General features: G+C 40.8%; 1 protein-coding gene across 2 annotated transcripts in view; it reads left to right on the forward strand.

Annotated features, from left to right (window-relative positions):
• ITGA8 (integrin subunit alpha 8) overlaps positions 1 to 21,833 on the forward strand; it is a 182,849-nt gene that overhangs the window by 104,298 nt on the left and 56,718 nt on the right. For both annotated transcript variants that reach the window (XM_045585839.1, XM_036453147.2), the window contains 7 exons: positions 7,453 to 7,498; positions 11,627 to 11,734; positions 16,899 to 16,954; positions 17,579 to 17,733; positions 18,981 to 19,118; positions 19,635 to 19,702; positions 21,047 to 21,194. In XM_045585839.1, the coding sequence (XP_045441795.1) occupies positions 7,453 to 7,498; positions 11,627 to 11,734; positions 16,899 to 16,954; positions 17,579 to 17,733; positions 18,981 to 19,118; positions 19,635 to 19,702; positions 21,047 to 21,194 (719 nt within the window). The remainder of the gene's footprint in view (positions 1 to 7,452; positions 7,499 to 11,626; positions 11,735 to 16,898; positions 16,955 to 17,578; positions 17,734 to 18,980; positions 19,119 to 19,634; positions 19,703 to 21,046; positions 21,195 to 21,833) is intronic.

Consider the following 21,833-nt stretch of genomic DNA (forward strand, 5'->3'; position numbering starts at 1 on the left):
GCTCTTTTATTAGATAGGATAGAGGCCTGTTGCATGGGTGGGGGCCAGCTGGTTTGCCCTGAATGGTGTCCTGGATCAGGGTCAGGGTTCACCTGGGGCGGCCTGGGCAAGGGGCTTGTGGTGGTTTGCAGGTGGCCATGCCCCCCCCGGTGACCCAAGTAGAAGCCCTGGGGTCTGGGATTTGTTTACCTTCTACAATTGAAACTTTGTAGCCTTGAGTGGATGTCTGGGCCCACCAGGATGTATGGAAAGCTTGGCTATCTCCATTGCCAAGAAAACCCAAGCCTCCTGCTCGCTTCGTGGCTGAAGCCATCTTGGATGGGTTAACTTGCATTCTCGCTCCTGATTGGCTGGTGAGCATGGCTTGTGGGTGTAGTGGAGTGATGGTTAATTTGCATATTGCTTTTTTATTAGATAGGATTAGGGTTGATAATAATAATTAATATTATTTTTTACTAGATGCGCGACATTCTTATAAACATCCTATATAATAAAAGGCTAATATGCAAATCAACTGCTCAGCAGAATGACTGTTCACTATAATATGCACTGACCACTAGAGGGCAGATGCTCAATGCAGGAGCTGCCCCATGGTGGTCAGTGTGCTCCCACAGGTGTCAGTTGGACATCACCTAAGGGCTCCTGGACTCAAGAGGGTATAATCCAGGCTGAGGTACCCCCTCTCTCCTGAGTGCATAAGTTTCATTCACTTGGCCTCTAGTTGAAAAATATTCACATTTGATAAGGCATCCTATATAATGAAGAGGAAATATGCAAATTGACCCTCATGCCCTCACATCACAAGATGACTGCTCCCACGTCATCACAAGATGGCCACCCCCACATTGTCACAAGATGACTGGCAGGGGCGGGCAGTTGGGGGCAATCAGGCCTGCAGGGGAGTACAGCTGGGGGAGACCAGGACTTCAGGGGAGGAAGGGCAGTTGGGGGGGAACCAGGCCTGCAGAGGGAGCAGTTGGGGGTCCGGGCTGGTAGGGGAGAGCAGTTGGGGGTCACTGGACCAGCAGGGAAGAGCAGTTAGGGGTGACCAGGCCTGCAGGGGAGTACAGTTGGGGGCAACCAGGCCTGTAGAGGAGGGCAGTTAGGGTTGACTGGGTTGGCAGGGGAGGGCAGTTGGGAGTTATCAGGCTGGGAGAGGAGCAGTTAGGTGTCAATAAGGTCAGCAGAGGAGCAGTTAGGGAACTATCAGGCTGGCAGGCAGAGTGGTTAGGAGCCAGCAGTCCCAGATTGTGAGAGGGATGTCCAAGAGGTCCCAGATTGGAGAGGGTGCAGTCTAGGCTGAGGGACAACCCCCCAGTGCACAAATTTCATGCACTGGGCCTCTAGTATACATTACACACATCTTTCACAATTCCTTTATTGCTCATTTGACCTTGCTTGGATTTTTGCCAAAGTTTTAATTCTACAATTTCTTTGTGACCTCTACTTTTTTTGGCCATGTTTAAGGAAACCTTCCTTTTTGATTAATTATAATCTTTTCATATAGTTATTGAATTTACATTTCCATGTTTCTCATATATTTGGAGGTTCTTTGTGGCAATTCTCATTGTCCATAATTATTTTAAAATATTAGTATTTTAAATTTCAGAATAAATATGGTGGTCCCTAATGGCATTTTCAGCAACAGACTTTATCATTAATATATAGGGATTGGCAAAGTAGGTTTACAGTTGTTTGCATGGAAAACAATATAATCATCTATCTATATAATGGAGAAATATGAAAATTAGCCAAACAGCAGGGACCTGAGGCTGCATGGCACCTGGCCCAGGCAAGGGACCTCAAGCCGTACCCCTTGCCTGACAGGGCTTGATGGGGACCTTCAGGCCATGGCCCCCACCACAATGCTGGGCTGAGAGACCTCATGCTGTGTCCCCTGCCCCAGCTCCAGGCCTGAGGACTCAGGCTATGCCCCCTGCCCACGGGGCTTGATGGGGAACCTCAGGCCATGCCCTTCCCCACCCCAGTGCTGGGCCGGGGGACCTGAGGCTGAAATTCCTGCCCAGTGGGGCTTGACAGGATATCTGAGAGTGTACCCCCAACTTGGCATCAGGCCAGGGACCTGAGGCTGTGCACCCCACCCAATGCTGGAATGAGGGATCTGAGTCTGGGCCCCCATCAGGAGGGCTTGATGGGGGTGGGGCCGGCCAGATCTTGGTCTCATCCAATGGGGGTGGGGCCAGCCAGACTGGGTCTCATCCAGTGGGGATGGGGCTGGCCAAGTCTGGGTCTCCTGCACTTTCAAAGTGCGTACAGGTGGTAGGTTGCGACTTGACTCTAGGTCTTGTGGTGTGCCCCAGACTCTGACAGGAGGGAGATTTTCCTATACATTTTATTAATTTTCTTTCATCTCTGACACTTCTATTATAGAGAAAGGGCAAATAGCAATATTAAAATATTTCCTCTAATTAATTCCCTGTTAATGTGCATGAATTTTGTGTACTGGGCCACTAGTCTATATAATAAAAGCTTAAGCTACCATTACAGTGGAATGGCCAGAATGACCATCACTATGATGCGCACTGACCATCAACAAGCAGATGCTCAATGCAGGAGCTGACCCCTGGTGGTCAGTGAGCTCTCACAGGGGGAGCACCACTCAGCCAGAAGCCAAGCTCATGGCTGGTGAGCACAGCGGTGGTAGGAGTCTATCCCCCCTCCTGCGCAGCACTAAAGAGTGGCAAGCTGAGTGTTAAGGAGCAGTGAGTAGATGGGCAGTAAGGAGCGAGGGGTCCCAGACTGTGAGAGGGCACAGGCTGGGCTGAGGGACCCACCCCCAGTGCAAGAATTTTGTGCACAGGACCCCTAGTTAATAAATAATAATCAAGAATAAACTGTTTCATATGCTTACAACTATAAGTCTACTTTTGCCCACCCCTCTATTTCTCAACAAGATGAGAGAGTAAGAAGGCCCATGACTGAAATGTAGACACTCGGGGGACATGGTGATTTCCAGGAAACAACACTGGGTGATTTTTTAAATACGGCCACTGCTCCTCATGCTGGCTTTCCCTCCATCTGCTCCCCTTTCCTAGGAAGTTTTTATTCTCTCTTCCCTGCACCCTGCCCACAACCCAAACATCAAATCTACACTCAAAACAAGGCTGATGTTTTCAAATAGAACTTCAAATTTTTCTTCATAGTTTAATGAAATCTGACTCTATGCTCCAACTACCACTTTAAAAGCTCGGCTCTTTTCTTCTTCCTCATTTAAAAATAACAATTTTGTAGAAATGAAATACAAAATAGAGGTGTTACACATCTCCTATGACCTTGCATTTTTAGGGTTATTTTTTCTTGTCAGCTGATCCTGCGTTCATGCTAATGTCCTCTTTTTGTGTCCTTAAAAGTACTCAGTTGTTCCATCAAAAGCCAAAAGGAAAATAAACTGTGTTTCTCAGGCTATGTGAGGTGCTAAAAAAGGACTTCAGTATTCTGAGAACAGTTTTTGATTAAGGGGAAAAACCAATTTTGGTTGCCAGTTTTTCTTCAAGAAAAAAAATGGGTAAGTATCTTTGTTTAAAGTAAGGCACCATTTTGAATGTGTTTGTTTTTAGAATCTGCCTTCAAGGAATTTCTATAAGAAAGTAAACATTAGGTAATGGCATAAGGCCTGTTGTCTCAAAGTGAAGAAGAAAGTTTGCAGAGTTATGGATCTGAATATCAGTACCAAAATGTCTTTGTTTTCTGACTACCATTAAATTCCTAAACATGACAGAGTTCTGTAATATTAAAAATAAATTGTTTATAGGTGTTTGTGTGTATATGTCTTTATGCTTAAAGACAAATGGGTGATCATAAAAGTTGTATTACTTCATACAAAGTTATTGGAGGGCAAGTAGGTTTAGGGTCTACTATTCAGAAACCACAAAATAAGAAAAATTTGATATGAAAAGAAATTCCTTTCCCTTCTTTAATGTACATAGTTCAAATATTTTTTATTAATTTCTTTTTTTTATTGTTCATAGTTCAAATATTTCTTTGTTACATTAAAACTACATCCATGTACCACAGTGCGTGTGTTTTGGACCCCTCTGCTGGTGTTAAAGATGGAAATAAAACAATTCATTTGAACCAAAAAAAATGTGTTTATGTATGCATGTACACATATATGTGTGTATGCATATAAGATGGAGCAAAAGTAAGCTTACAGTTGCGAGTACAGGAAACACAGTTTATTCTTGTATTATTTATTAATTATTATGATAAGTAATAACACAAGAACTATAAATCTATTTTTGCCCCACCCTGTTTATATACACAAATATAAATATATGTATATGGAACATACATATAGCACATTAAATACATATATACAGAAACTACATACTACTTATCAAAACAAATCACCTACTTTGAAGGACAAACTGGTGATGAACACAGGTCAGCAGATCAATCCTCCTCCCCTTGGGAGATCTGAGAACTTTAAGGTTCTGAGCATAGACGCTTCTAGCCTTTTCCAGCAGGCACAATACCAAGGTGGTGTCTCAAAAGACAAACATATTTTTGTGGTAGATAACTGTTTTCTTGGTCTAGTAATGACTGTGGCCACATTCTCATGAAGAAAATTGTGGCCTATTTTGCCAGTTATTTTATTTTTCCAGAGTAGGAAAATTCCCACCCTAAGGCACTGGAACCAACATTCCTTAACAAAAAGGCCTCTTGCTCATGACCATTAGGAGGGTGTTTGTCAACTTCTCATCTACAATGACAATCTAATCATGATGCAGTCACTATATTACTTTCTAGAATTTTCTAGAATTTGGACCGTGTGTGTGTGTGTGTGTGTGTGTGTGTGTGTGTGTTCCCTGATACCTACAAGTGCACATGCCAAAATACAACAAAATTTAGCTATAGTTTACATTAGCCTGTCTTAATAACTGTCTTATTCCTTCATCTTTCTCATCTTTAGGATAGTATCTGATTACTACTTATCCCCCTATTTCATAGAAATTTATAAACCCCTGCTCTGAATTTGGCTCTGTAACTGGTACTGTGGATGCAAAGATCATTTTATTTCAACCCATACCATTCTATAAAGACTTTGTGATATGCAAGCCTGAAGAAATAGTCCTTCCTTGGATGAGCTTACGGTCCTGTTTTCTTCGCCGTTTTCAGAGATTCCGTTCTTATAATTCATGCTATTTATGAAATGTCTAATTTTGGTATATACTTATTTGGAACCAAAAGTAAAGCACATAGTTCCTCTTGATGAGTTTCCATAATGGAGCTCTCCTGTCTGGTACCATGTCAACAGCTATGGATCCGGCCAGGGGCCACCTGTGTTGCACTTGTCTAAATATTGGAGCCCATGATCACACAGGAAGAACAGTTCAGATTTCTTCAAGACAGTAGCTCTTTTTTCTCTGACATAGTAAAGAGAAAGGCACTGCCACACTGGAAGAAATGAATATAACAGAAAATTTTGAAAATGTTGCAGTTCTGATATGATTTTTAAAAATTGTAGACTTAGAAACTTTGACTTTGGCTTCAAAGATTTGAACCCTTGGAAAAGAATATTTTATTCCACGAACTCTCATTGGGCAAGTTGTAGCCCTTTTCTTAATACTCTCTTTAATCTCACAGATACAGAGATTCTTAGATCACCTTAATTTGACTTATTTAAACATTAGCACCCACGTCTCTTGAAATATGGAGATTTGGAATCTAGTTTTGGGCTATTATCTGAATTGGATTCTGTGTTGATAAAACAAGAGACATTCTGACCATGGTTTTAACCCTGAAGATGTTCAAGGCCATTAAAAACAACAACACACACAACATTTTAAACAAGGATTATTGTCTTAGGTTGGCTTCTTCCAGAGTAGACTTTAAGACAAGGATTAAAAAGAAAAAATTTGAGAAATAATCCAAAGAAAACATTGCAAAGGGAGTAGGGAAGAGAGACATGGAAAGGAAGGATATAGTAAGAGATTATTATAAAAATGTTGACACTTTAGGCAACTAGGGCTGGGGAAATCTGGGAGACAGGGAAGTACATGCTCAGAGTCATCCCTCCTGAGGGGTAAAGAAGTAATGTCCCACTTCATTGGTAATACTATTTGCCTCATAGGGTGGAGCCATTAGCTTTCCAATTCCTATCCACGTTGGCACAGCCAAGGGAAGCATCCAGAAGAGAATCATAGTTGCTTGAGTCTGATACCATTCTATGCTCCGGAAAAATGAGTGTTGAGGGAATATGACTACAAATCATTTTCCTGTGCAAACTCCATCAATCTGATTTAATTCCTTGATTGCTTTTCCATATGCAGTGGTTAAATATAGGTCCCCTCTTCTTTTTTTTTCATTTTTACCTCAGTTTTACTAGAATTAACCAATTATAGTGTTTACTTTTGTAAGTTTTCTCCTACGGCCACTATTTCTACCACATCCAGTTCTCACCTCTACATTTAAACTTTATTCCACACAATTAGCCATTCTCATTTTGTTTGACTATATCCACCAAGAATAACTGTTATAAATTAGAATAAGAAAAATGGGATTGTGCCTGTTTAATTAGCCAATCGCTGAGATCACTGAGCATTGCCCCTCAAATCATCTAGGACTGCTGTCCCCCAGCTCTACCTCTGCCAGAGCTGTGTGAGCTTATAGGTGAGCCCCCTTAAGCTCCAATGTACTCTTCGGCAAAGCGGTGCTAATAATAGAGACTCCTAACTTCTTTCTAGGAATCAGGGTAAATATTTTGGAAAAATTTCTAGCCTATAGTAGGTATTCAATATGTGTTATTATCATTGTAGTCATTATTTGAGATCATTATAATGATATGCTAATTGTCTTGTATACTACTGATCACTTTACCAAAAGTGTATATTTGTAAAGAACAAATGGTTGTGTCAAGATTACAGTCAAAATGTCCACTTCATTGGTAATACTACTTACCTCACAGGGTTGTTGCTATATAGGGGAATAATAAAACAATATACAAGGTGTCCCCCCAAATGTAACAGCTGATAGCTCAATTTTGAAAATGAAATGTATTTTAATAAGCACTGCTTTGATAATTACTCAAAGTGTGTGTATACACTTTTTAGGAACACCCTACTTAAGAGCCTGGTACGCAGTAGGCACTGTACACACGCTGTTCCCCTTTTGCTCTCCTTAAGGATGTGCCTTAAGTCTGGAGGATGGGAGAGGTGGTGTTATGATGAGTTTCTTAAGCATTTCTAGAAAGCTGACCTTCTTGAATCCAGAGGATTTGAAATCTACTGGCTCATGTGTCATATTGAACAATTACAGTGAAGTTCCAATATCCTTTCTAAAATGTGATGAGGAAGGCCAGCTTTCTAGAATTTGCTATGCTTATTTCTATGGCTCTCATCTTACAATCAGTGTTTCAGGATGCTATTTATTTTGATAAGCTTAGATTAATTGTTTCTCTAAAATTTGTGCATGTGTTTTTGTCTTTTTTAGATTTAATTGTGGGTGCATTCGGAACAGGAAAAGTAGCTGTTTATAGGTATGTGTTTGGTGATATGACAATATTATTAACTATAGTCACTGTACATTGCCAATCTTATTTAATCTTATAACTGGAAGTCTGTACTTTTGACCACCTTTATCTATTTTTTCCTGCCCCACACAACCCCTGGTACCTCTGACAACCATCTATCTGTTCTCTGTATCTATGTTTGTTTTTTGTTTTTTCTTATTTTTTTTCATAGATTCCATATGTAAATGAACTCATATGGTATTTTTCTATATCTGAATTTTTTTTTCACTTATCATAATGCATTCAAGGTCCTTCCATGTTGCTGCAATGGCAATATTTCCCTTTTTATGGCTGAATAATATTTTATTGTTTACACTGAGTGGCCAGATTATCATGACCACCTGACATTTGTAGGAAAATTAGCTGTACACTGCATCTTATGAGATATAAAAGCAGAAGGCCTGTTTGAACACCTTTGCTGTCTGTAGTTACCAAGATGAAACGTCTCCATTTGCACAGGAACACAAGGATTGGACAGTTGAGCATTGGAAAAAAGCCATGTGGTCCGATGAATCACATTTCCAAATGGCAGAGTGAGAATCTGGCAGAAACAGCATGAAAGCATGCACTCCCACATGCATGAGTACAACCCTTCAAGATGGTGAGGGCAGTGTTATGGTTTGGGGCATGTTTTCCTGGCATGATCTGGGCCCTTTAATTCATGTAGAACAATGTCTGAATAGCACAATATACCTAAGTATTGTTGCTGATCAAGTTCATCCTATCATGTTGATGGCACATCCCAAAGGAGATGGCTTCTTCCAACAAGACATTGCGCCATGCCACGGTGCTCGTATTGTGCAGGAGTGGTTTCAAGACCATGAGGGAGACTTTACCTTGCTTAGGTGGCCCCCACAATCACCAGATCTCAATCCAGTTGACGTTTGTGGGACAAACTTAAAAGAGCTATCAAGCAGCTGGTTCCACAACCATCAAATCTCACAGATCTGGACAGTACTATTCATCAGGCATAGTGTCAGATTCCTCGCATCACCTTTCAACATCTCATGAAGTCTATGCCAATAAGAATCACAGTATTGAAGGCAAAAGGTGGCCCAATGAAGTACTGATGGGGTGGTCATAATAATCTGGCCACTCAGTGTATATACTCCACATTTTCTTTTTTCACCTACTAAAGGATGTTTTCCTAATTGTTTCAAATGCACTTCCTTTATGTTATTGGTTTTGTATTAAAGAGTGTATCCCAACTATTTATTTTGGAGAACATTTAGATGCTCTATTTAAAATTCGGAGACATTTCTGCTCTCATTTTTTTGTTCATTTATCCTACTACCTTTTTATTCTCATACCTCATGACAAGACTTCCAGCCCCTACTAACATAATGTTAGTATATGAGTCCTGGCTGGTATTGCTCGGTTGGTTGGAGCATTGCACATACATCAAAAGATGTCAGGTTCGATTTCTGTCAGGGCACATGCCTGGGTTGTGGGTTCAATCACCCATCAGAGTACTCAGGGGAGGCAACCAATCGATGTTTCTCTCTCACATTGATGCTTGGTGTTTCTTCTTCCTCTCTCTCTCAAATCAATGGAAACCTATCCTCGGGAGAGGATTTAAAAATATAAGAAGATAAAAATCTTAGTAGCACTTACAAAGTGGAACATATTTTGTTGTTACTATATTTACATGCATCCCTTAGCTTTATAAATGCATTAAAATGTGCTGATAGAAAAGGAATGTGTGGTGGGAGAATGTAGCTATGTCCTCTAAAGAAAAGTGAGGACACTAAATTAGGGAATAGAAAATATCAGAAATTCGTAGCCTTCAATAGCAAGCATTGAACATCAGTTCAAATGTGACCAATCGGTCAGGCTTCAAAAACCTGGCCATTCCCACACACTCACAATTTGTAATATTGGCCAAGTTCCCATCTTTCTGAGCCTCTCATTTTTCATCCATAAAATGGGAATAACAATATTTACTTTATTAGTCTGTTTTTGTCAAAAGCATTAATTGGGAATCTGCATGCAAAGTACAACAATAGTAACTGGAAGACAATTGGTGCTCAACATTTTTAGATTCTTTTTCTTCTTAAAACATAAAGTATATGGGAATAGGAGATACTAGGTCAGGATATCAAAAGCAGAGGCAGAGAGCTTCTCCGGGTGTCCTAGGCACATACTGCTAACCTAGCTCAATTCCTAGAGAGAGTCTATGGGTAGGTTTTCTCTGTAGGCAAGATTTTCTTCATCAGTCCCAGCACCCTCAGGGCCAATTTATGCCAGGCACCCCCACTTCAGGTTACGGACAATCGGATGAGTGAACTGCTCAGAGCACCAGAGGATGAGGCTGTGTTCGTTGTGGCCACGAGGAAGCACTCCACAGAGCTTATGGAGAGAAACTGATTGGCAGGCAGGCGCTGTGCTCCAAATCCACCACCACATTCGCCAAGGTCAGGCGTCCCATGAGCTGCCTCAAGCCAATCAATGGACACAGCAGGGGTAGAAACGCAGGCTTTTCCCTGAGAGACATGGAGCTCCTCTAACCGCAGCGTTGGCTCCTGGTGCCCTGGCTGGAACTTCTTTCTTGGATACCCTTTCTTCCCTCGCTTCTTCACAGGGATCAGCCCGCATCACAGTCTGGCCACTGGCTCCCAGTCTCCTCCTCTCTCTCCCATTTTTTTCTCATAATGTTTGCCTCCTAAATGTCTTGCATGTCTCATCCTGTCTTATCATCTACTTTCCCAAGAACTGGAGCTCACAACACAATATTAAAAACAGCCCTGGCTGGTGTTTCTCGGTGGTTAAAGCATCAGCTCTCACACCAAAGGATAGTGGGTTCAATTCCTAGCCAAGGGCATATGTCTGGGTTTCAGGTTCACTCCCAGACCTCTGGTTGGGGTATGTGTGGGAGGCAACCAGGCAATGTGTCAATCTCACATTGATGTTTCTCTCTCTCTCCTTCCATTCCTCTTTGGCTTCCACTCTCTCTGAAAAAGCAATGGAAAAAAAATATCCTCATGTGAAGATTAACAAAAAAAGACCAAAAATATATTGAAAGCAAAATTATGTAACAGAGTACAGATAAATAAGGTAACAGAGTTTAGGAAAATTCCAGTGCACCCCATCATTGTAATCCTGAAATTGTTTAAAGTAGCGTCCTAAACAATACCCTGCCCAAGGCACAGCCTCCGACCTGTCAGAGAAAAACGCATGTGATGCAGCAGCAGTTCATGTCATCTGAAGACATGGAACCAAGGTTTAAAAATTGTCCTGTCCCCTTCCCCTGTGACTTTTATTCTCATCTGGTTATGACTTTAATTGAGTTTATATTAGCCCCTCTCCTCGAACTTGGCAGCACAATAGAACCATCTGGAAAGTTTTTTAACCTTCTAGTGCCTGATCCTGACCCAGTGACCAATGACCCTAGTGATTTACCTGTGTGTGTGTGTGTGGGGGGGGGGGAGTGGGGTCCCCCGAGGGTGGGGCATATTGCCTGTTTGAAAGCTCCTGGATGCTTATATTATACAGTCAGGAGAACCACTGTCCTATATGAAGTTAAATCTATAAAGCATGGCTAGAAAATGCTTTGATCAAACTAAAAAATAATCAGCCAGTAAGGTGGGTACAGATATAGTGGCAGATGCCAGAGCAGTATTTCATAACAACCTTGCCAAAATGCTAGAAACCCACTCCATAAACCCGTGGTTGGCAAACTGCGGCTCGCGAGCTGCATGCGGCTCTTTGGCCCCTTGAGTGTGGCTCTTCCACAAAATACCATGGCCTGGGCGAGTCTATTTTGAAGAAGTGGCATTAGAAGAAGTTTAAGTTTAAAAAATTTGGCTCTCAAAAGAAATTTCAATCATTGTACTGTTGATATTTGGCTCTGTTGACTAATGAGCTTGGTGACCACTGTGCAGGTATGGAGGGCAGTTTTCCTTGCCGGGCCAGGACTTCCTTTATTCGTGTCCGCCAGCTCCCGGGTGCCATTAGTTGAGTCTGGTGCCCACCTGCTGAAGCAGTGAGACAATTCTAGACACAAAGGAGGGGTGTTGGCAGTGGCCTCTAGAAGTGGGGTGGGCTTCTGCCAGTGGCTCCCGGGGCTCGTTTACATCTTGTGTTTCCTCTTTGCAGAGCGAGACCGGTGGTGACAGTGGATGCCCAGCTTCTGCTACACCCAGTGATAATCAACCTGGAAAATAAAACTTGCCAGGTTCCAGAGTTTATGACTTCTGTGGCCTGGTGAGTTAGTCCATTTAAATCACACAGGGATTTTTTTTGTGTGTGTGTGTGTGTGAAGGAATTAGATTGGATTGATGGATTTTGTGAAGGTGCAGCTTCTGGATCCATCCATCCATCTGGGAAGGCCTGAGAATCTGCATTTCTTAAAAACAAAACTCCAGGAGGTGCTGATGCTGCAGGTCTGTGCACCAAATAGGAGTAGCGAGCAGTATGTCTTTAAAACAAAAGCCGAGATCTATGACATGGCCCCGATCATTTGCTGTCAGTTTACCACCTAAAGGTGACTTCTCCAGCCTACAGGCTTCAGGTGAGGTGAGAAGTACAGGTGTGAACTGTGCAGGTCCACTTATAAGCAGATTTGTTTTAAATAAATACAGTTGGCCTTTTACAGCTACAGGTTTCACATCTTCAGATTCAACTACCCACGATAATGCCTCCCCAACCACAGATTCCCAACTATGAATCTAAAACAGTTTCCGTAAGGGGTTGGTTGAATCTGCAGATGCGAAGGGCCAATTGTAGAATCAAAAGTTAAGCTGCACGGGGATGAGCAACCCTGATCCCCACCTCCTTCCAAGGTCAGCAGTATAAAAACATGGGAATGATCCTAAAGAAACAAATCTTGGAGAGCTCTTTCAGATTCTTGGCATTTTAAAAGAAACATTAACCAAACTGAAAAGATAATAAAATACCTCAGCTTTTAGATTTGCATATAGTATGGATACCACTTTTCAGACATATATAATGTCCTTTTTTTCCTTTAAAAGCCAAGCTCGGGTTAAATTACTTGGTTTTTTATGCTAAAAACAGATGTCAGTCTTCTAATTTATCATGTACCGTCAGACAGAAGGTAAACATTATAAAAATAGTGATTTTTGTGTCCTAAACTATATTTTTTTGTGGCCAAGATCTCATCAGCAGGAACAGCAGGAAAATTGTGGTTCCTGTGCCTGGGCCATGTAGAGTATGGCTTATCCAAGTTATGAAAGTGCTGTTTTTGAATCTTGCCAGTTATCCAGCTATCCACAGGGACTACAAAATGGAACTTGATTGTCGCACAGCCGGAGAAAATGCCGCTTTGTTTGTAATATGTAGGTTCTCGAGGGTCAAGGTCTGTCCTACTGGGCAATGCCAGCAAGGTACATCCTCTGAAAACTCAACCGATACTTGGTGTGATTGAGATTTGCCCTCCTTTTCCAGAGATCTGGTCTAACTCAGTCCGTTTGGCTCCTAAGAATGTCAGAATGCAGTCTTGACCCAAAGAAGTTACAGTATTTCCAGTCAACTTTGGCATGCTGGTGATGGATGGCCTTTGGGTAGGAATTCATTCGGAAGTCAAGCCTTTGAGGGTGGAGGGTGGGGGTGAGGAGGGCCTTGAAGGATTCTTTGAAAAACATCCTTTGCTGGGAGCTCCCCATTCTTGGAGGCCTGTCCACTCCTTAATCAGCTTTAGAAAGTAGCTGGGAAATGCCCAGAGCACATTTTAAAAGGGTTTCAAACCATAAAATATAATGAAAACCTGATCTGAGAAAATATGTGAAGGAATTTGGACAAGCTGTGCTCTATATGGCCCAGGCACAGGAACCATAATTCTCTTGCTAGTCCTTAGCCTGTAATCATTAAATAAGCATGAAATGAGCTGTGCCAGCTATATAGGCATGAGTATTAGAAATTCAGTATTTCCCTTAATAGTCCTGTGTATTTACATTCATAGCTGAATGGACTATATAGGCTGAATTTTTAAGCATATCTGTGTAGCACACTCTGATATAAAGTGTTTTGTGTGTGTGTGTGTGTGTTTTTTTTGTGTGTGTGTTTTTTCCAAACGAGATAATTTTTTCAAAGGGGTTTTCAATATATTTTTAAAAAATAATTTTATTGATTTTTTACAGAGAGGAAGAGAGAGGGATAGAGAGTTAGAAACATCGATGAGAGAGAATCACCGATCAGCTGCCTCTTGCACCACCCCCTACTGGGGATGTGCCCGCAACCAAGGTACATGCCCTTGACTGGAATCGAACCCAGGACCTTTCAGTCTGCAGGCGGATGCTCTATCCACTGAGCCAAACTGGTCTCAGCAAGTTTTCAATATTTTTATAAAATTTAAGTAGCTTTAACAGATTATGAGATCTATTTGATTTTATGGAAAGAATATTATTCTGTAACAAGAAAATGTCTTTTCATGAATCATTTTCCTGGTTGCATTAAATTATTATTAAGATAAAATGCAATTTGTTATGTGGGCAAATAAAATATATGCCTTTATATAATTATTTTATTCTATTGTATACATTTTCTGAAAGATGTTTTATCTTCATATTTAGAATGTTGAATGGTGGCTCAGAGCATGAAAAGATGAAAAGTTAATAACTGGTTCAGTCTAGAATGTGTTTCTCTGATACCTTTTAAATTTGTTCTAAGAATTTAGCTCAGTCTTTCTAAAATTATTGAAAAACATTTATTGATTTTCCCCCCCCCATAATTTTGGTATGTATTTAATATAACCTTGTATTGCACATCTGAAACTATTAAGTAAACTAACTCAGATATAGTTCATCACTTCCATTGATTTGAATTTCTGTGTCTTTCAAACAGCTGGGTAGTTTTATAAATTATCTGCTACTAGAATTTCTAAATTATAAATAAAAACATAAAGACAGCTCAATCTTAATTGTTAACAAATCAGAAAAGTTAAAACTATTTAGTGAAAATGTTTCATATTATAAATGTAAACGTTTATAACTATTCACTTTTCAAATCTGAAAAGAACTTTAAATATGTTTAACTTTATGTAAAATCTTAAGTTTGTTATCAATAAATAGGATTGAATTGGTTAAAGTGAAAAATGAATTGCTATTTAAATCCTGTTCCACATTTATCTCATTCTTTCCCCGTCACCCATGGCTATTGGCACTGTTGTATCACAGAGCATTTTCAACCATACTGCATTGGGTTAAGACTAGTATTAGAAAATTTGTAGTGGATCGTCCTGCCTCTGATATATCGGAAGCACTATAGACAGTTTCATTTTGAATTTATGTAATGAGAGTGCTAAGTTGATTTATTGTTGTTTTTTGTTCCCATCAGACCTATTCAAGCTATAATGCACCATATTGACTATGACCATAAATCTTAGTTTGAAACTTTAACTCAATTAATATTCCTATATAATAAAAGGCTAATATGCAAATTGACTGAACAATGGAACCACTCATTGCTATGACGCACACTGACCACCATGGAGTAGACACTCAATGCAGGAGCTGCCCCTTGGTGGTCACTGTGCTCCCACAGTGGGAGTGTTGCTTTGCCAGAAGCCGGGCTCACGGCTGGTGAGTGTAGCAGTGGTGGTGGGAGCCTCTCCTGCCTCCATGGCAGCACTAAGCATGTGCAGTGGGGAGCTGGCCAAAGCCAGCAGTCAGACTTCCCCCAAGGGCTCCTAGACTGCTAGAAGGCACGGACTGGGCTGAGGGACACCCCCCTGAGTGCACGACTTTCGTGCACCAGGCCTCTAGTGAATAATAGTTTGCAGCTTTCTTTGATAACCAAGACTTCCAAAAATGTTAGACACAGAAAGATGTTCCAATTTTGAAAGGCAGACCTGCTAAGAAATTTGAAGATGCGATTAACTATTCCTCTTCCCTGAATATATCTAACTGAAGTAGAAGTGGGCTGGAATTTGTTAATTCTCTGGGGAAGTGGTGAAAATGCTGTAATAATGGAGAAATCTCAGGAAACTCTTGGCTTAATGGCATATGGCAAATTATTTACCCTGAAGGGAAACATTGACTGAGGTCACCGGAGATAGATGAATCCCAGATGTGACACATTTTCATTAGGTTTGACACAGGAAGCTGACACATAATTAAAGTATGATTAGGGATTATTTATTCTTTTTGGGTTCTGCAGAAATATTCTAATTATACTATGTATTTTACTAGCAAAAATGTTATAGCTGTCATTAAATCATACTTAAGTATTTTCTTATATTTTCACTTTCTTAGTAATGTGAAAAAGCCCCATCTCAGAGCCTGGCTGTCAGGGCTTGACATTTGTCAGAAGGGAGGTGAGCCCATTCAGCCAAGGCAGGCAGAGTCCACCGGCTGCTTCCTTTTCCTTCCACAGCCACAGAACAGGCCCACATGCAGGTCATCCTACAAACCGTGGCAAACACCTCTCTGGATTATGTTCAGGAAAAACTACAAAGTGTCTCTTTTGCACATATACCCTCTTTTTAGCATCTTTATATGCCATATAATTGTACCTATCTAGCTTGACCCAGCCGCTCTATACTCATTATGTACTTTCTCTCGCCATTCCCTTTCCTAATGTATCTGCCTCAAATTGTGCCCCATCCCCAGCAAGTTACCACTGCGTTTTCCTCTTCTTCCAAGCAGAGTGGGGGTGTGGGTTAATCGCACCGTGGTGACCCATACCTTTTAGGATTAAATCCAAGTTCTTTAACATGAATTTCGAAGCCTTGTTTCTTCCCAATCTTTCCCATCTTGCTCTAATGCACCGATTTCTTCAGAAATGCCACATTTCTTCAAGTTCTTCAAATGGGGTCATGGTCTTGCTTATCTCCAGGCTCTACCACTAGCTGTTGCCCCGATGTACTGCTCAATTCTTCACTCTGGCACATGGAGATACTCATTTATTGAATACAGGCAGCAAGCAGTTGATTAAACAATGCATTGATTAAATCAGATAACCTCACCAGTCTTAATTATATTAATGTGGAGGCCAACTGGTGGGATATGTGTATGTCCTAAATGCATATTTATTTTTTAGTTGTGTGTATAATAAGTGAAGTATAGAGGAAAATAGTGTATTCATCTATCTAGGCTGAGCTAAGGGGAGAGTTCTACTTCAGATTCAAAACTTTATTAACCAGCCAGCACCGGTGTGGCTCAGTGGATAGAGCGTTGTCCTGTGGACTGAAGGGTCCCGGGTTCGATTCCGATCAAGGGCATGTACCTTGGTTGCGGGCACATCCCCAGTAGGGGGTGTGCAAGAGGCAGCTAGTCAATGATTCTCTCCCATCAAGGTCCATCAACGTTTCTAACTCTCTATCCCTCTCTCTTCCTCTCTGTGAAAAATCAATAAAAAAATATATTTTAAAAACTTTATTAACCAATAAATAACTGACTATTATTTTCCATAGCTTTTCCTTAAGAGTATGTGCATCTGTAGAAGGCCAGAGCATTCCAAACACAATAGGTGAGAGTGTTTTCTTTTTTCTATTTCCACAGTATACTAAGAAAAGTCAACCATAAGCATTTCTCTCTGCAGACCGCATAGAACTTTTAATGAGCCCTTTGTTAATACCAAGACTCCTAGTGTATATATATGAAACCTTCTTTATAAATATTACTCAAATAATAGGTATTAATATTATCTAGAAAAACAGAAATAATTGTCTGGGGGTGTTCCCTGGGCTCAGGGATGATGTTGCTCACCCATTTCCTCACCTCGTGGAAGTTCTATTTCTTTTTCTGAAGGAACTTTAAATGTGCTGAAGGTGTTTTGAAATTCATGCAAGTGAGGGCTTATAGAGATGATAAGATGTTTTCTTCCTATGAGCCCAAGAGAACTCATAGATTCTGCCAACCTCATGAAAAAACATGATTTATGTAAAAAATAATTTTTTGTTTGTTTTTTTAGCTTGGGGAGTATTTCCTAATTTTTTTCTCAGCTCCTTTATTGTTTTTGATCCCAATTATGAAAAAAGAAATGTTTTCTAAGTAAGCAAGTTGAACTAGGAATTCAGACCTCTGCTAAAGCACTACATCCACCAAATACTTTTCCTTTCCTGATTATATTTACTTTATTTCTTTCCTGTAGCCCTGACTGCTGAGGTGCAGTTAGATTCCCTGAAGCAAAAAGGCGCCATTAAACGCACACTCTTCCTTGACAACCATCAGTCACATTTCATCTTCCCTCTCGTGATAAAGCAGCAGAAATCCCGCCAGTGCCAGGACTTTGTGGTTTACCTGCGAGTAAGTGTTCCAGAATCACCTTTCTGGCCTATCACATTCAGAACCACTTTTTTTTTCCATTTAACCATCAACCTTGTCCACATCATTTTCATTTTATTGGAGGAAACTTTATTTTAAGGCTGTACTCTCCGGTCTCGAGGCTCACTTCCTTCCACTGACTAACCCAATGATATGTTGCTATTAATTCTCATGGTTTCTTTTTGTTTTGCTCACAATCTTGATAATAGCACTAACTCAGGTGGTTTTCATTTGTAACTGCCTCCCCCGCAAAATAACATAATTTATTTGAATTTTTCTCCTACATGACTATGTTTAGCCAGATTTTATCAATATGCATTTAAGAGCCAACTCAGGAAAACATTTAGGCATTCAAAGCCTTTATTAAAAGTCATTTATAATTATATTTTTAAAGCAGTGGATTTTTACCAATAACTCCAAACCTACTGTGAAATTAACAAAGCCAAAATATTTATCATACACTTATTTCATCTTCTCACCAGTTGTGAGGTTATTATTCTTTCTTATTTCATCTCCTCCTTTAATGGACTTAGTGAGGGGAAATATGGTGAAGGCAAAGTTTACAAACATGTCTGGAAAGCAGGGCACGTGACCCTGGAGTCTCATTATGACCTTGACTGGCACACAATTGAAGGGTGGGATGTTCACCACATGGAGTAAGGTGTTCCGTGTGTTCAGGCTTGGTGCTACTCACTCACTTCTTCACCTCGAGGGCATTCTATTTCTTTTTCGGAAGGAACTGTAAATGTGCTGAAAGTGTTTTGAAGTTCATACAAGTGAGGGCTTAGACTCTAAGCCTTAGAGAGATGTTAAGAGAGGAAGAGAATCAAGATGTTTTCTTCCTGTGAGCCCAACAGAACTCATAGATTGTGCCAACCTCATGGAAATATAAATCCCAATTAGTGAAACTTTAAATATGTATTACATATATAGATTGGTTTCGTGTTGACAATTTTTTAACTTTGCAATTTAGCCAACCTATGTGAGTTTTGAAGATCTGGAGACCTTGAAGCTTACCTCTAGAAGAGTATATTTCAATGAAACCACAGCTCTAAATGAATCCTCTCTGAATATGTATTAATTAAGCTGTATGAATAGTCAGTGAGTGCTTAAGCTGGTGATGGTGATGATTACTTCATTACTCTCTTTCGCTAAATCCAGTGCCTTTCACAGACTAACATCCTGCAGCTGATTCACAGAGCCTTCCTGACTCTCATTATTTTTCCCAGGATGAAACTGAATTTCGAGATAAATTATCTCCAATCAACATTAGTTTGAATTACAGTTTGGATGAGTCCACCTTTAAAGAAGGCCTGGAAGTGAAACCAATGTTGAACCACTACAGGGAAAATGTTGTTACTGAACAGGTAGGTCCTTGACCGTCTTCGTATTCTCAGTCAGGCCCTGGGTGACCTTACGATGGAATGTAGCCCCTTTTGTCTCATTCCTGGGTGACCTTACGATGGAACGTAGCCCCTTTTGTCTCATTCCTGCACACAAATATGTAACATTTGGGAGATTTTTCTAACAGGTTTCCTGAAACACTGCATCATTGTGTTTTCAGCAGCCCATCCCCTTGTGCAACCAAGATTTAATATGTTCAAAATGTGGCTGTAATGGAAGCAATGCAGTCTGTAATTCTCAAAACATTGCCAGATTCACATTCTTTACAGACATTTCAGAATGAGTTGGAATCGGGCTGTTATGTAAACTGGCCTCTACTGGGAGGTCACTGCTGAACGTGGGGCTTCTAGCTGGGTAGAATCATGCCTAGTGAAACGAGAGCTTTGCTTTAGTTTATGGAATTGTTCATAATTTTCAAGAAAAAGGATGTGATTCCAGTTTTCCCAGATTATTTCTGATTTGTTCTTTGCACAACACAGGCTCACATCCTGGTGGACTGTGGGGAAGACAACATGTGCGTTCCTGACTTGAAGCTGTCAGCCAGACCGTAAGTTTAAATAAATAAACTTGTACATTTACCTAATGGAATACAGGTGTTTATTTAAAGCTTTTCTGGAGAAAGTATACACTTTCAACTCTTACAAAAAATACACTGCATGGAAGTCTTGATCGTGGCTACACTTTGCGTTAGCCTGTGGTTTGGGTTAGTTCTTCATCGTTGGTGTCAAGTGGCCACCCTAAGGTTTTGCCTGAGCTGTTTCATTTTTAATCAGAAGTTTTTGTTCAAAGTAAATTCATATATGGAGTGGGTCAGGTTGAATTTACTTGTCTCCGTTCTGTGGGCAAAGAATTCAGAGACAGGCTGGTTCCATCAACACCTTAGCCAAAACTTCGTATGCACACCCCATGACTCAAAGGCATCCTCAAAACTGTCAACACAAACCAACCTTAATTTGCTGGGGAAATGGAATTGCACTCTTTGGAGTAAAGCAAAAGGTGTCACAAAATCCTATCAGAATCAGGGGACTTCCCAGTTGCCTATAGTGACGAGTCACCATCCCATAATGGTGTTACATTATAATAATATGCAAAGAAATGAAATGAAGATCTGAGCTATCTATGATGGGACAAAACAGATGCATGCTCCTTCACCTGACACCCCACCCCTCAGGGCCTGTCTCACTGCCAATGTTTGGAATCCACTTGATATCTCTCAAGGAGACTTTCTCCAAACTTCACAAGTTAGCCAGGGTCAAAAGTGAAATAGGCATTTCCAGATGTTGGTTCAATTTAAAGTTTGGAGTGAATTACATTTCTTCAAAATACTTCACAATCTTAATCAGTCACTTGTGATCTTTTATCTGCTACTTTCTTCCCTCTCCTTGTACATTTTGCATTGCACGTCTCCCACTCAGAGTTTTTAAACTGTGTCTCTCTCTTCCCTCCCTCCCTCCACGGCTCATCTTACTTCCTGCTGGTTGTTTTCAGGGATGTGTGAAAGCTGCTCATTCTGGCTTCTGAGCAATTGTTAAATTTACTAGAATTTTTGCTGGCAGATTATTAGGTATGTCAGTAGCTTGACATTGACTATAGTGGGAGGATTCATACCACTGGAATCAGCAAATGTTGCGAATGGTGTGGGGTGTGCTTTTTGAGACCTGGTTGTTAACCATTGACCAGCACATCATTGGATGTTTTCCGGTCCTTCCCAGCCAGACCTGGTTCTCTTGATTCTTCTCAACACATCTTCATGGCCACCATCTTCTTTTTGCCTCAGTCTTGCATTTCCACATCTTTCGTCTTTTCCTTAGGTAAGGAAAGGTAAGTCCTTAACTAAAATACCCATGAATCCAGCGAGTATCTAACGATCCCTGTTAAACTGCATTTCTAGAGATAAGCATCAGGTCATCATTGGAGATGAAAATCACCTTATGCTCATCATCAATGCAAGAAATGAAGGCGAAGGAGCCTATGAAGCGGAGCTCTTGGTGACGATACCAGAAGAGGCAGATTATGTCGGGATTGAGCGCAGCAGCAAGGTAATGCCTACAAATTATTCGAAGTTAAAGTGCTAGGTATATTTTGGAAGTCAAACCAATGTTAAGTAGAACCATCTTAGCTAAGAGTGTCTTCCTTAAAAGAAGAAAAGAAAATGGCACTTTACTTGTTAATCATGATTGCAGTCAGCCAGGAAGGGGGATGGTCTTTCTTGGCCACACATGCAAACGTACATTGGCCAAAGTTTGAAAGCCGAAGCAAGGAAGAGAATATAATTGCTGAAAGAAGCAGCTTACACATGGATTGATTTCTCTGCTAAATTCACAAGCTCACGCCTACTCTCACTGGCTGTTTTCAGGCCTTTGTTTTGAGTTCCTTTAAGTATCAAGCGGGTCCCAGGAGGTCTGGTTCTCATTACAACTTATGGAGGAAGGTCCAGCCAATCCCGACTGAGCACTGATAATGACCCAGACAGGCACTGGGAAGGAAACATGGTCATTTTTCTCTCTCCATGGTCCACCTTTTCGGGACTGGGTCCAAGAAAAGCCATGTCTTCATCATTTGCCAGGCCCCGCAATGCCACTATTTATTAAACTGACGTGGATGCTTTTTATAGTCTTTCCTTCCTTGTCAGAACATGAATCTTCCCACTCAGAGTATCCAAAGGTTCTGTTGTGTTT

This window comes from Pipistrellus kuhlii, unplaced genomic scaffold, assembly GCF_014108245.1.
Source record: "Pipistrellus kuhlii isolate mPipKuh1 unplaced genomic scaffold, mPipKuh1.p scaffold_m20_p_1, whole genome shotgun sequence".
NCBI classification, from domain to species: domain Eukaryota; kingdom Metazoa; phylum Chordata; class Mammalia; order Chiroptera; family Vespertilionidae; genus Pipistrellus; species Pipistrellus kuhlii.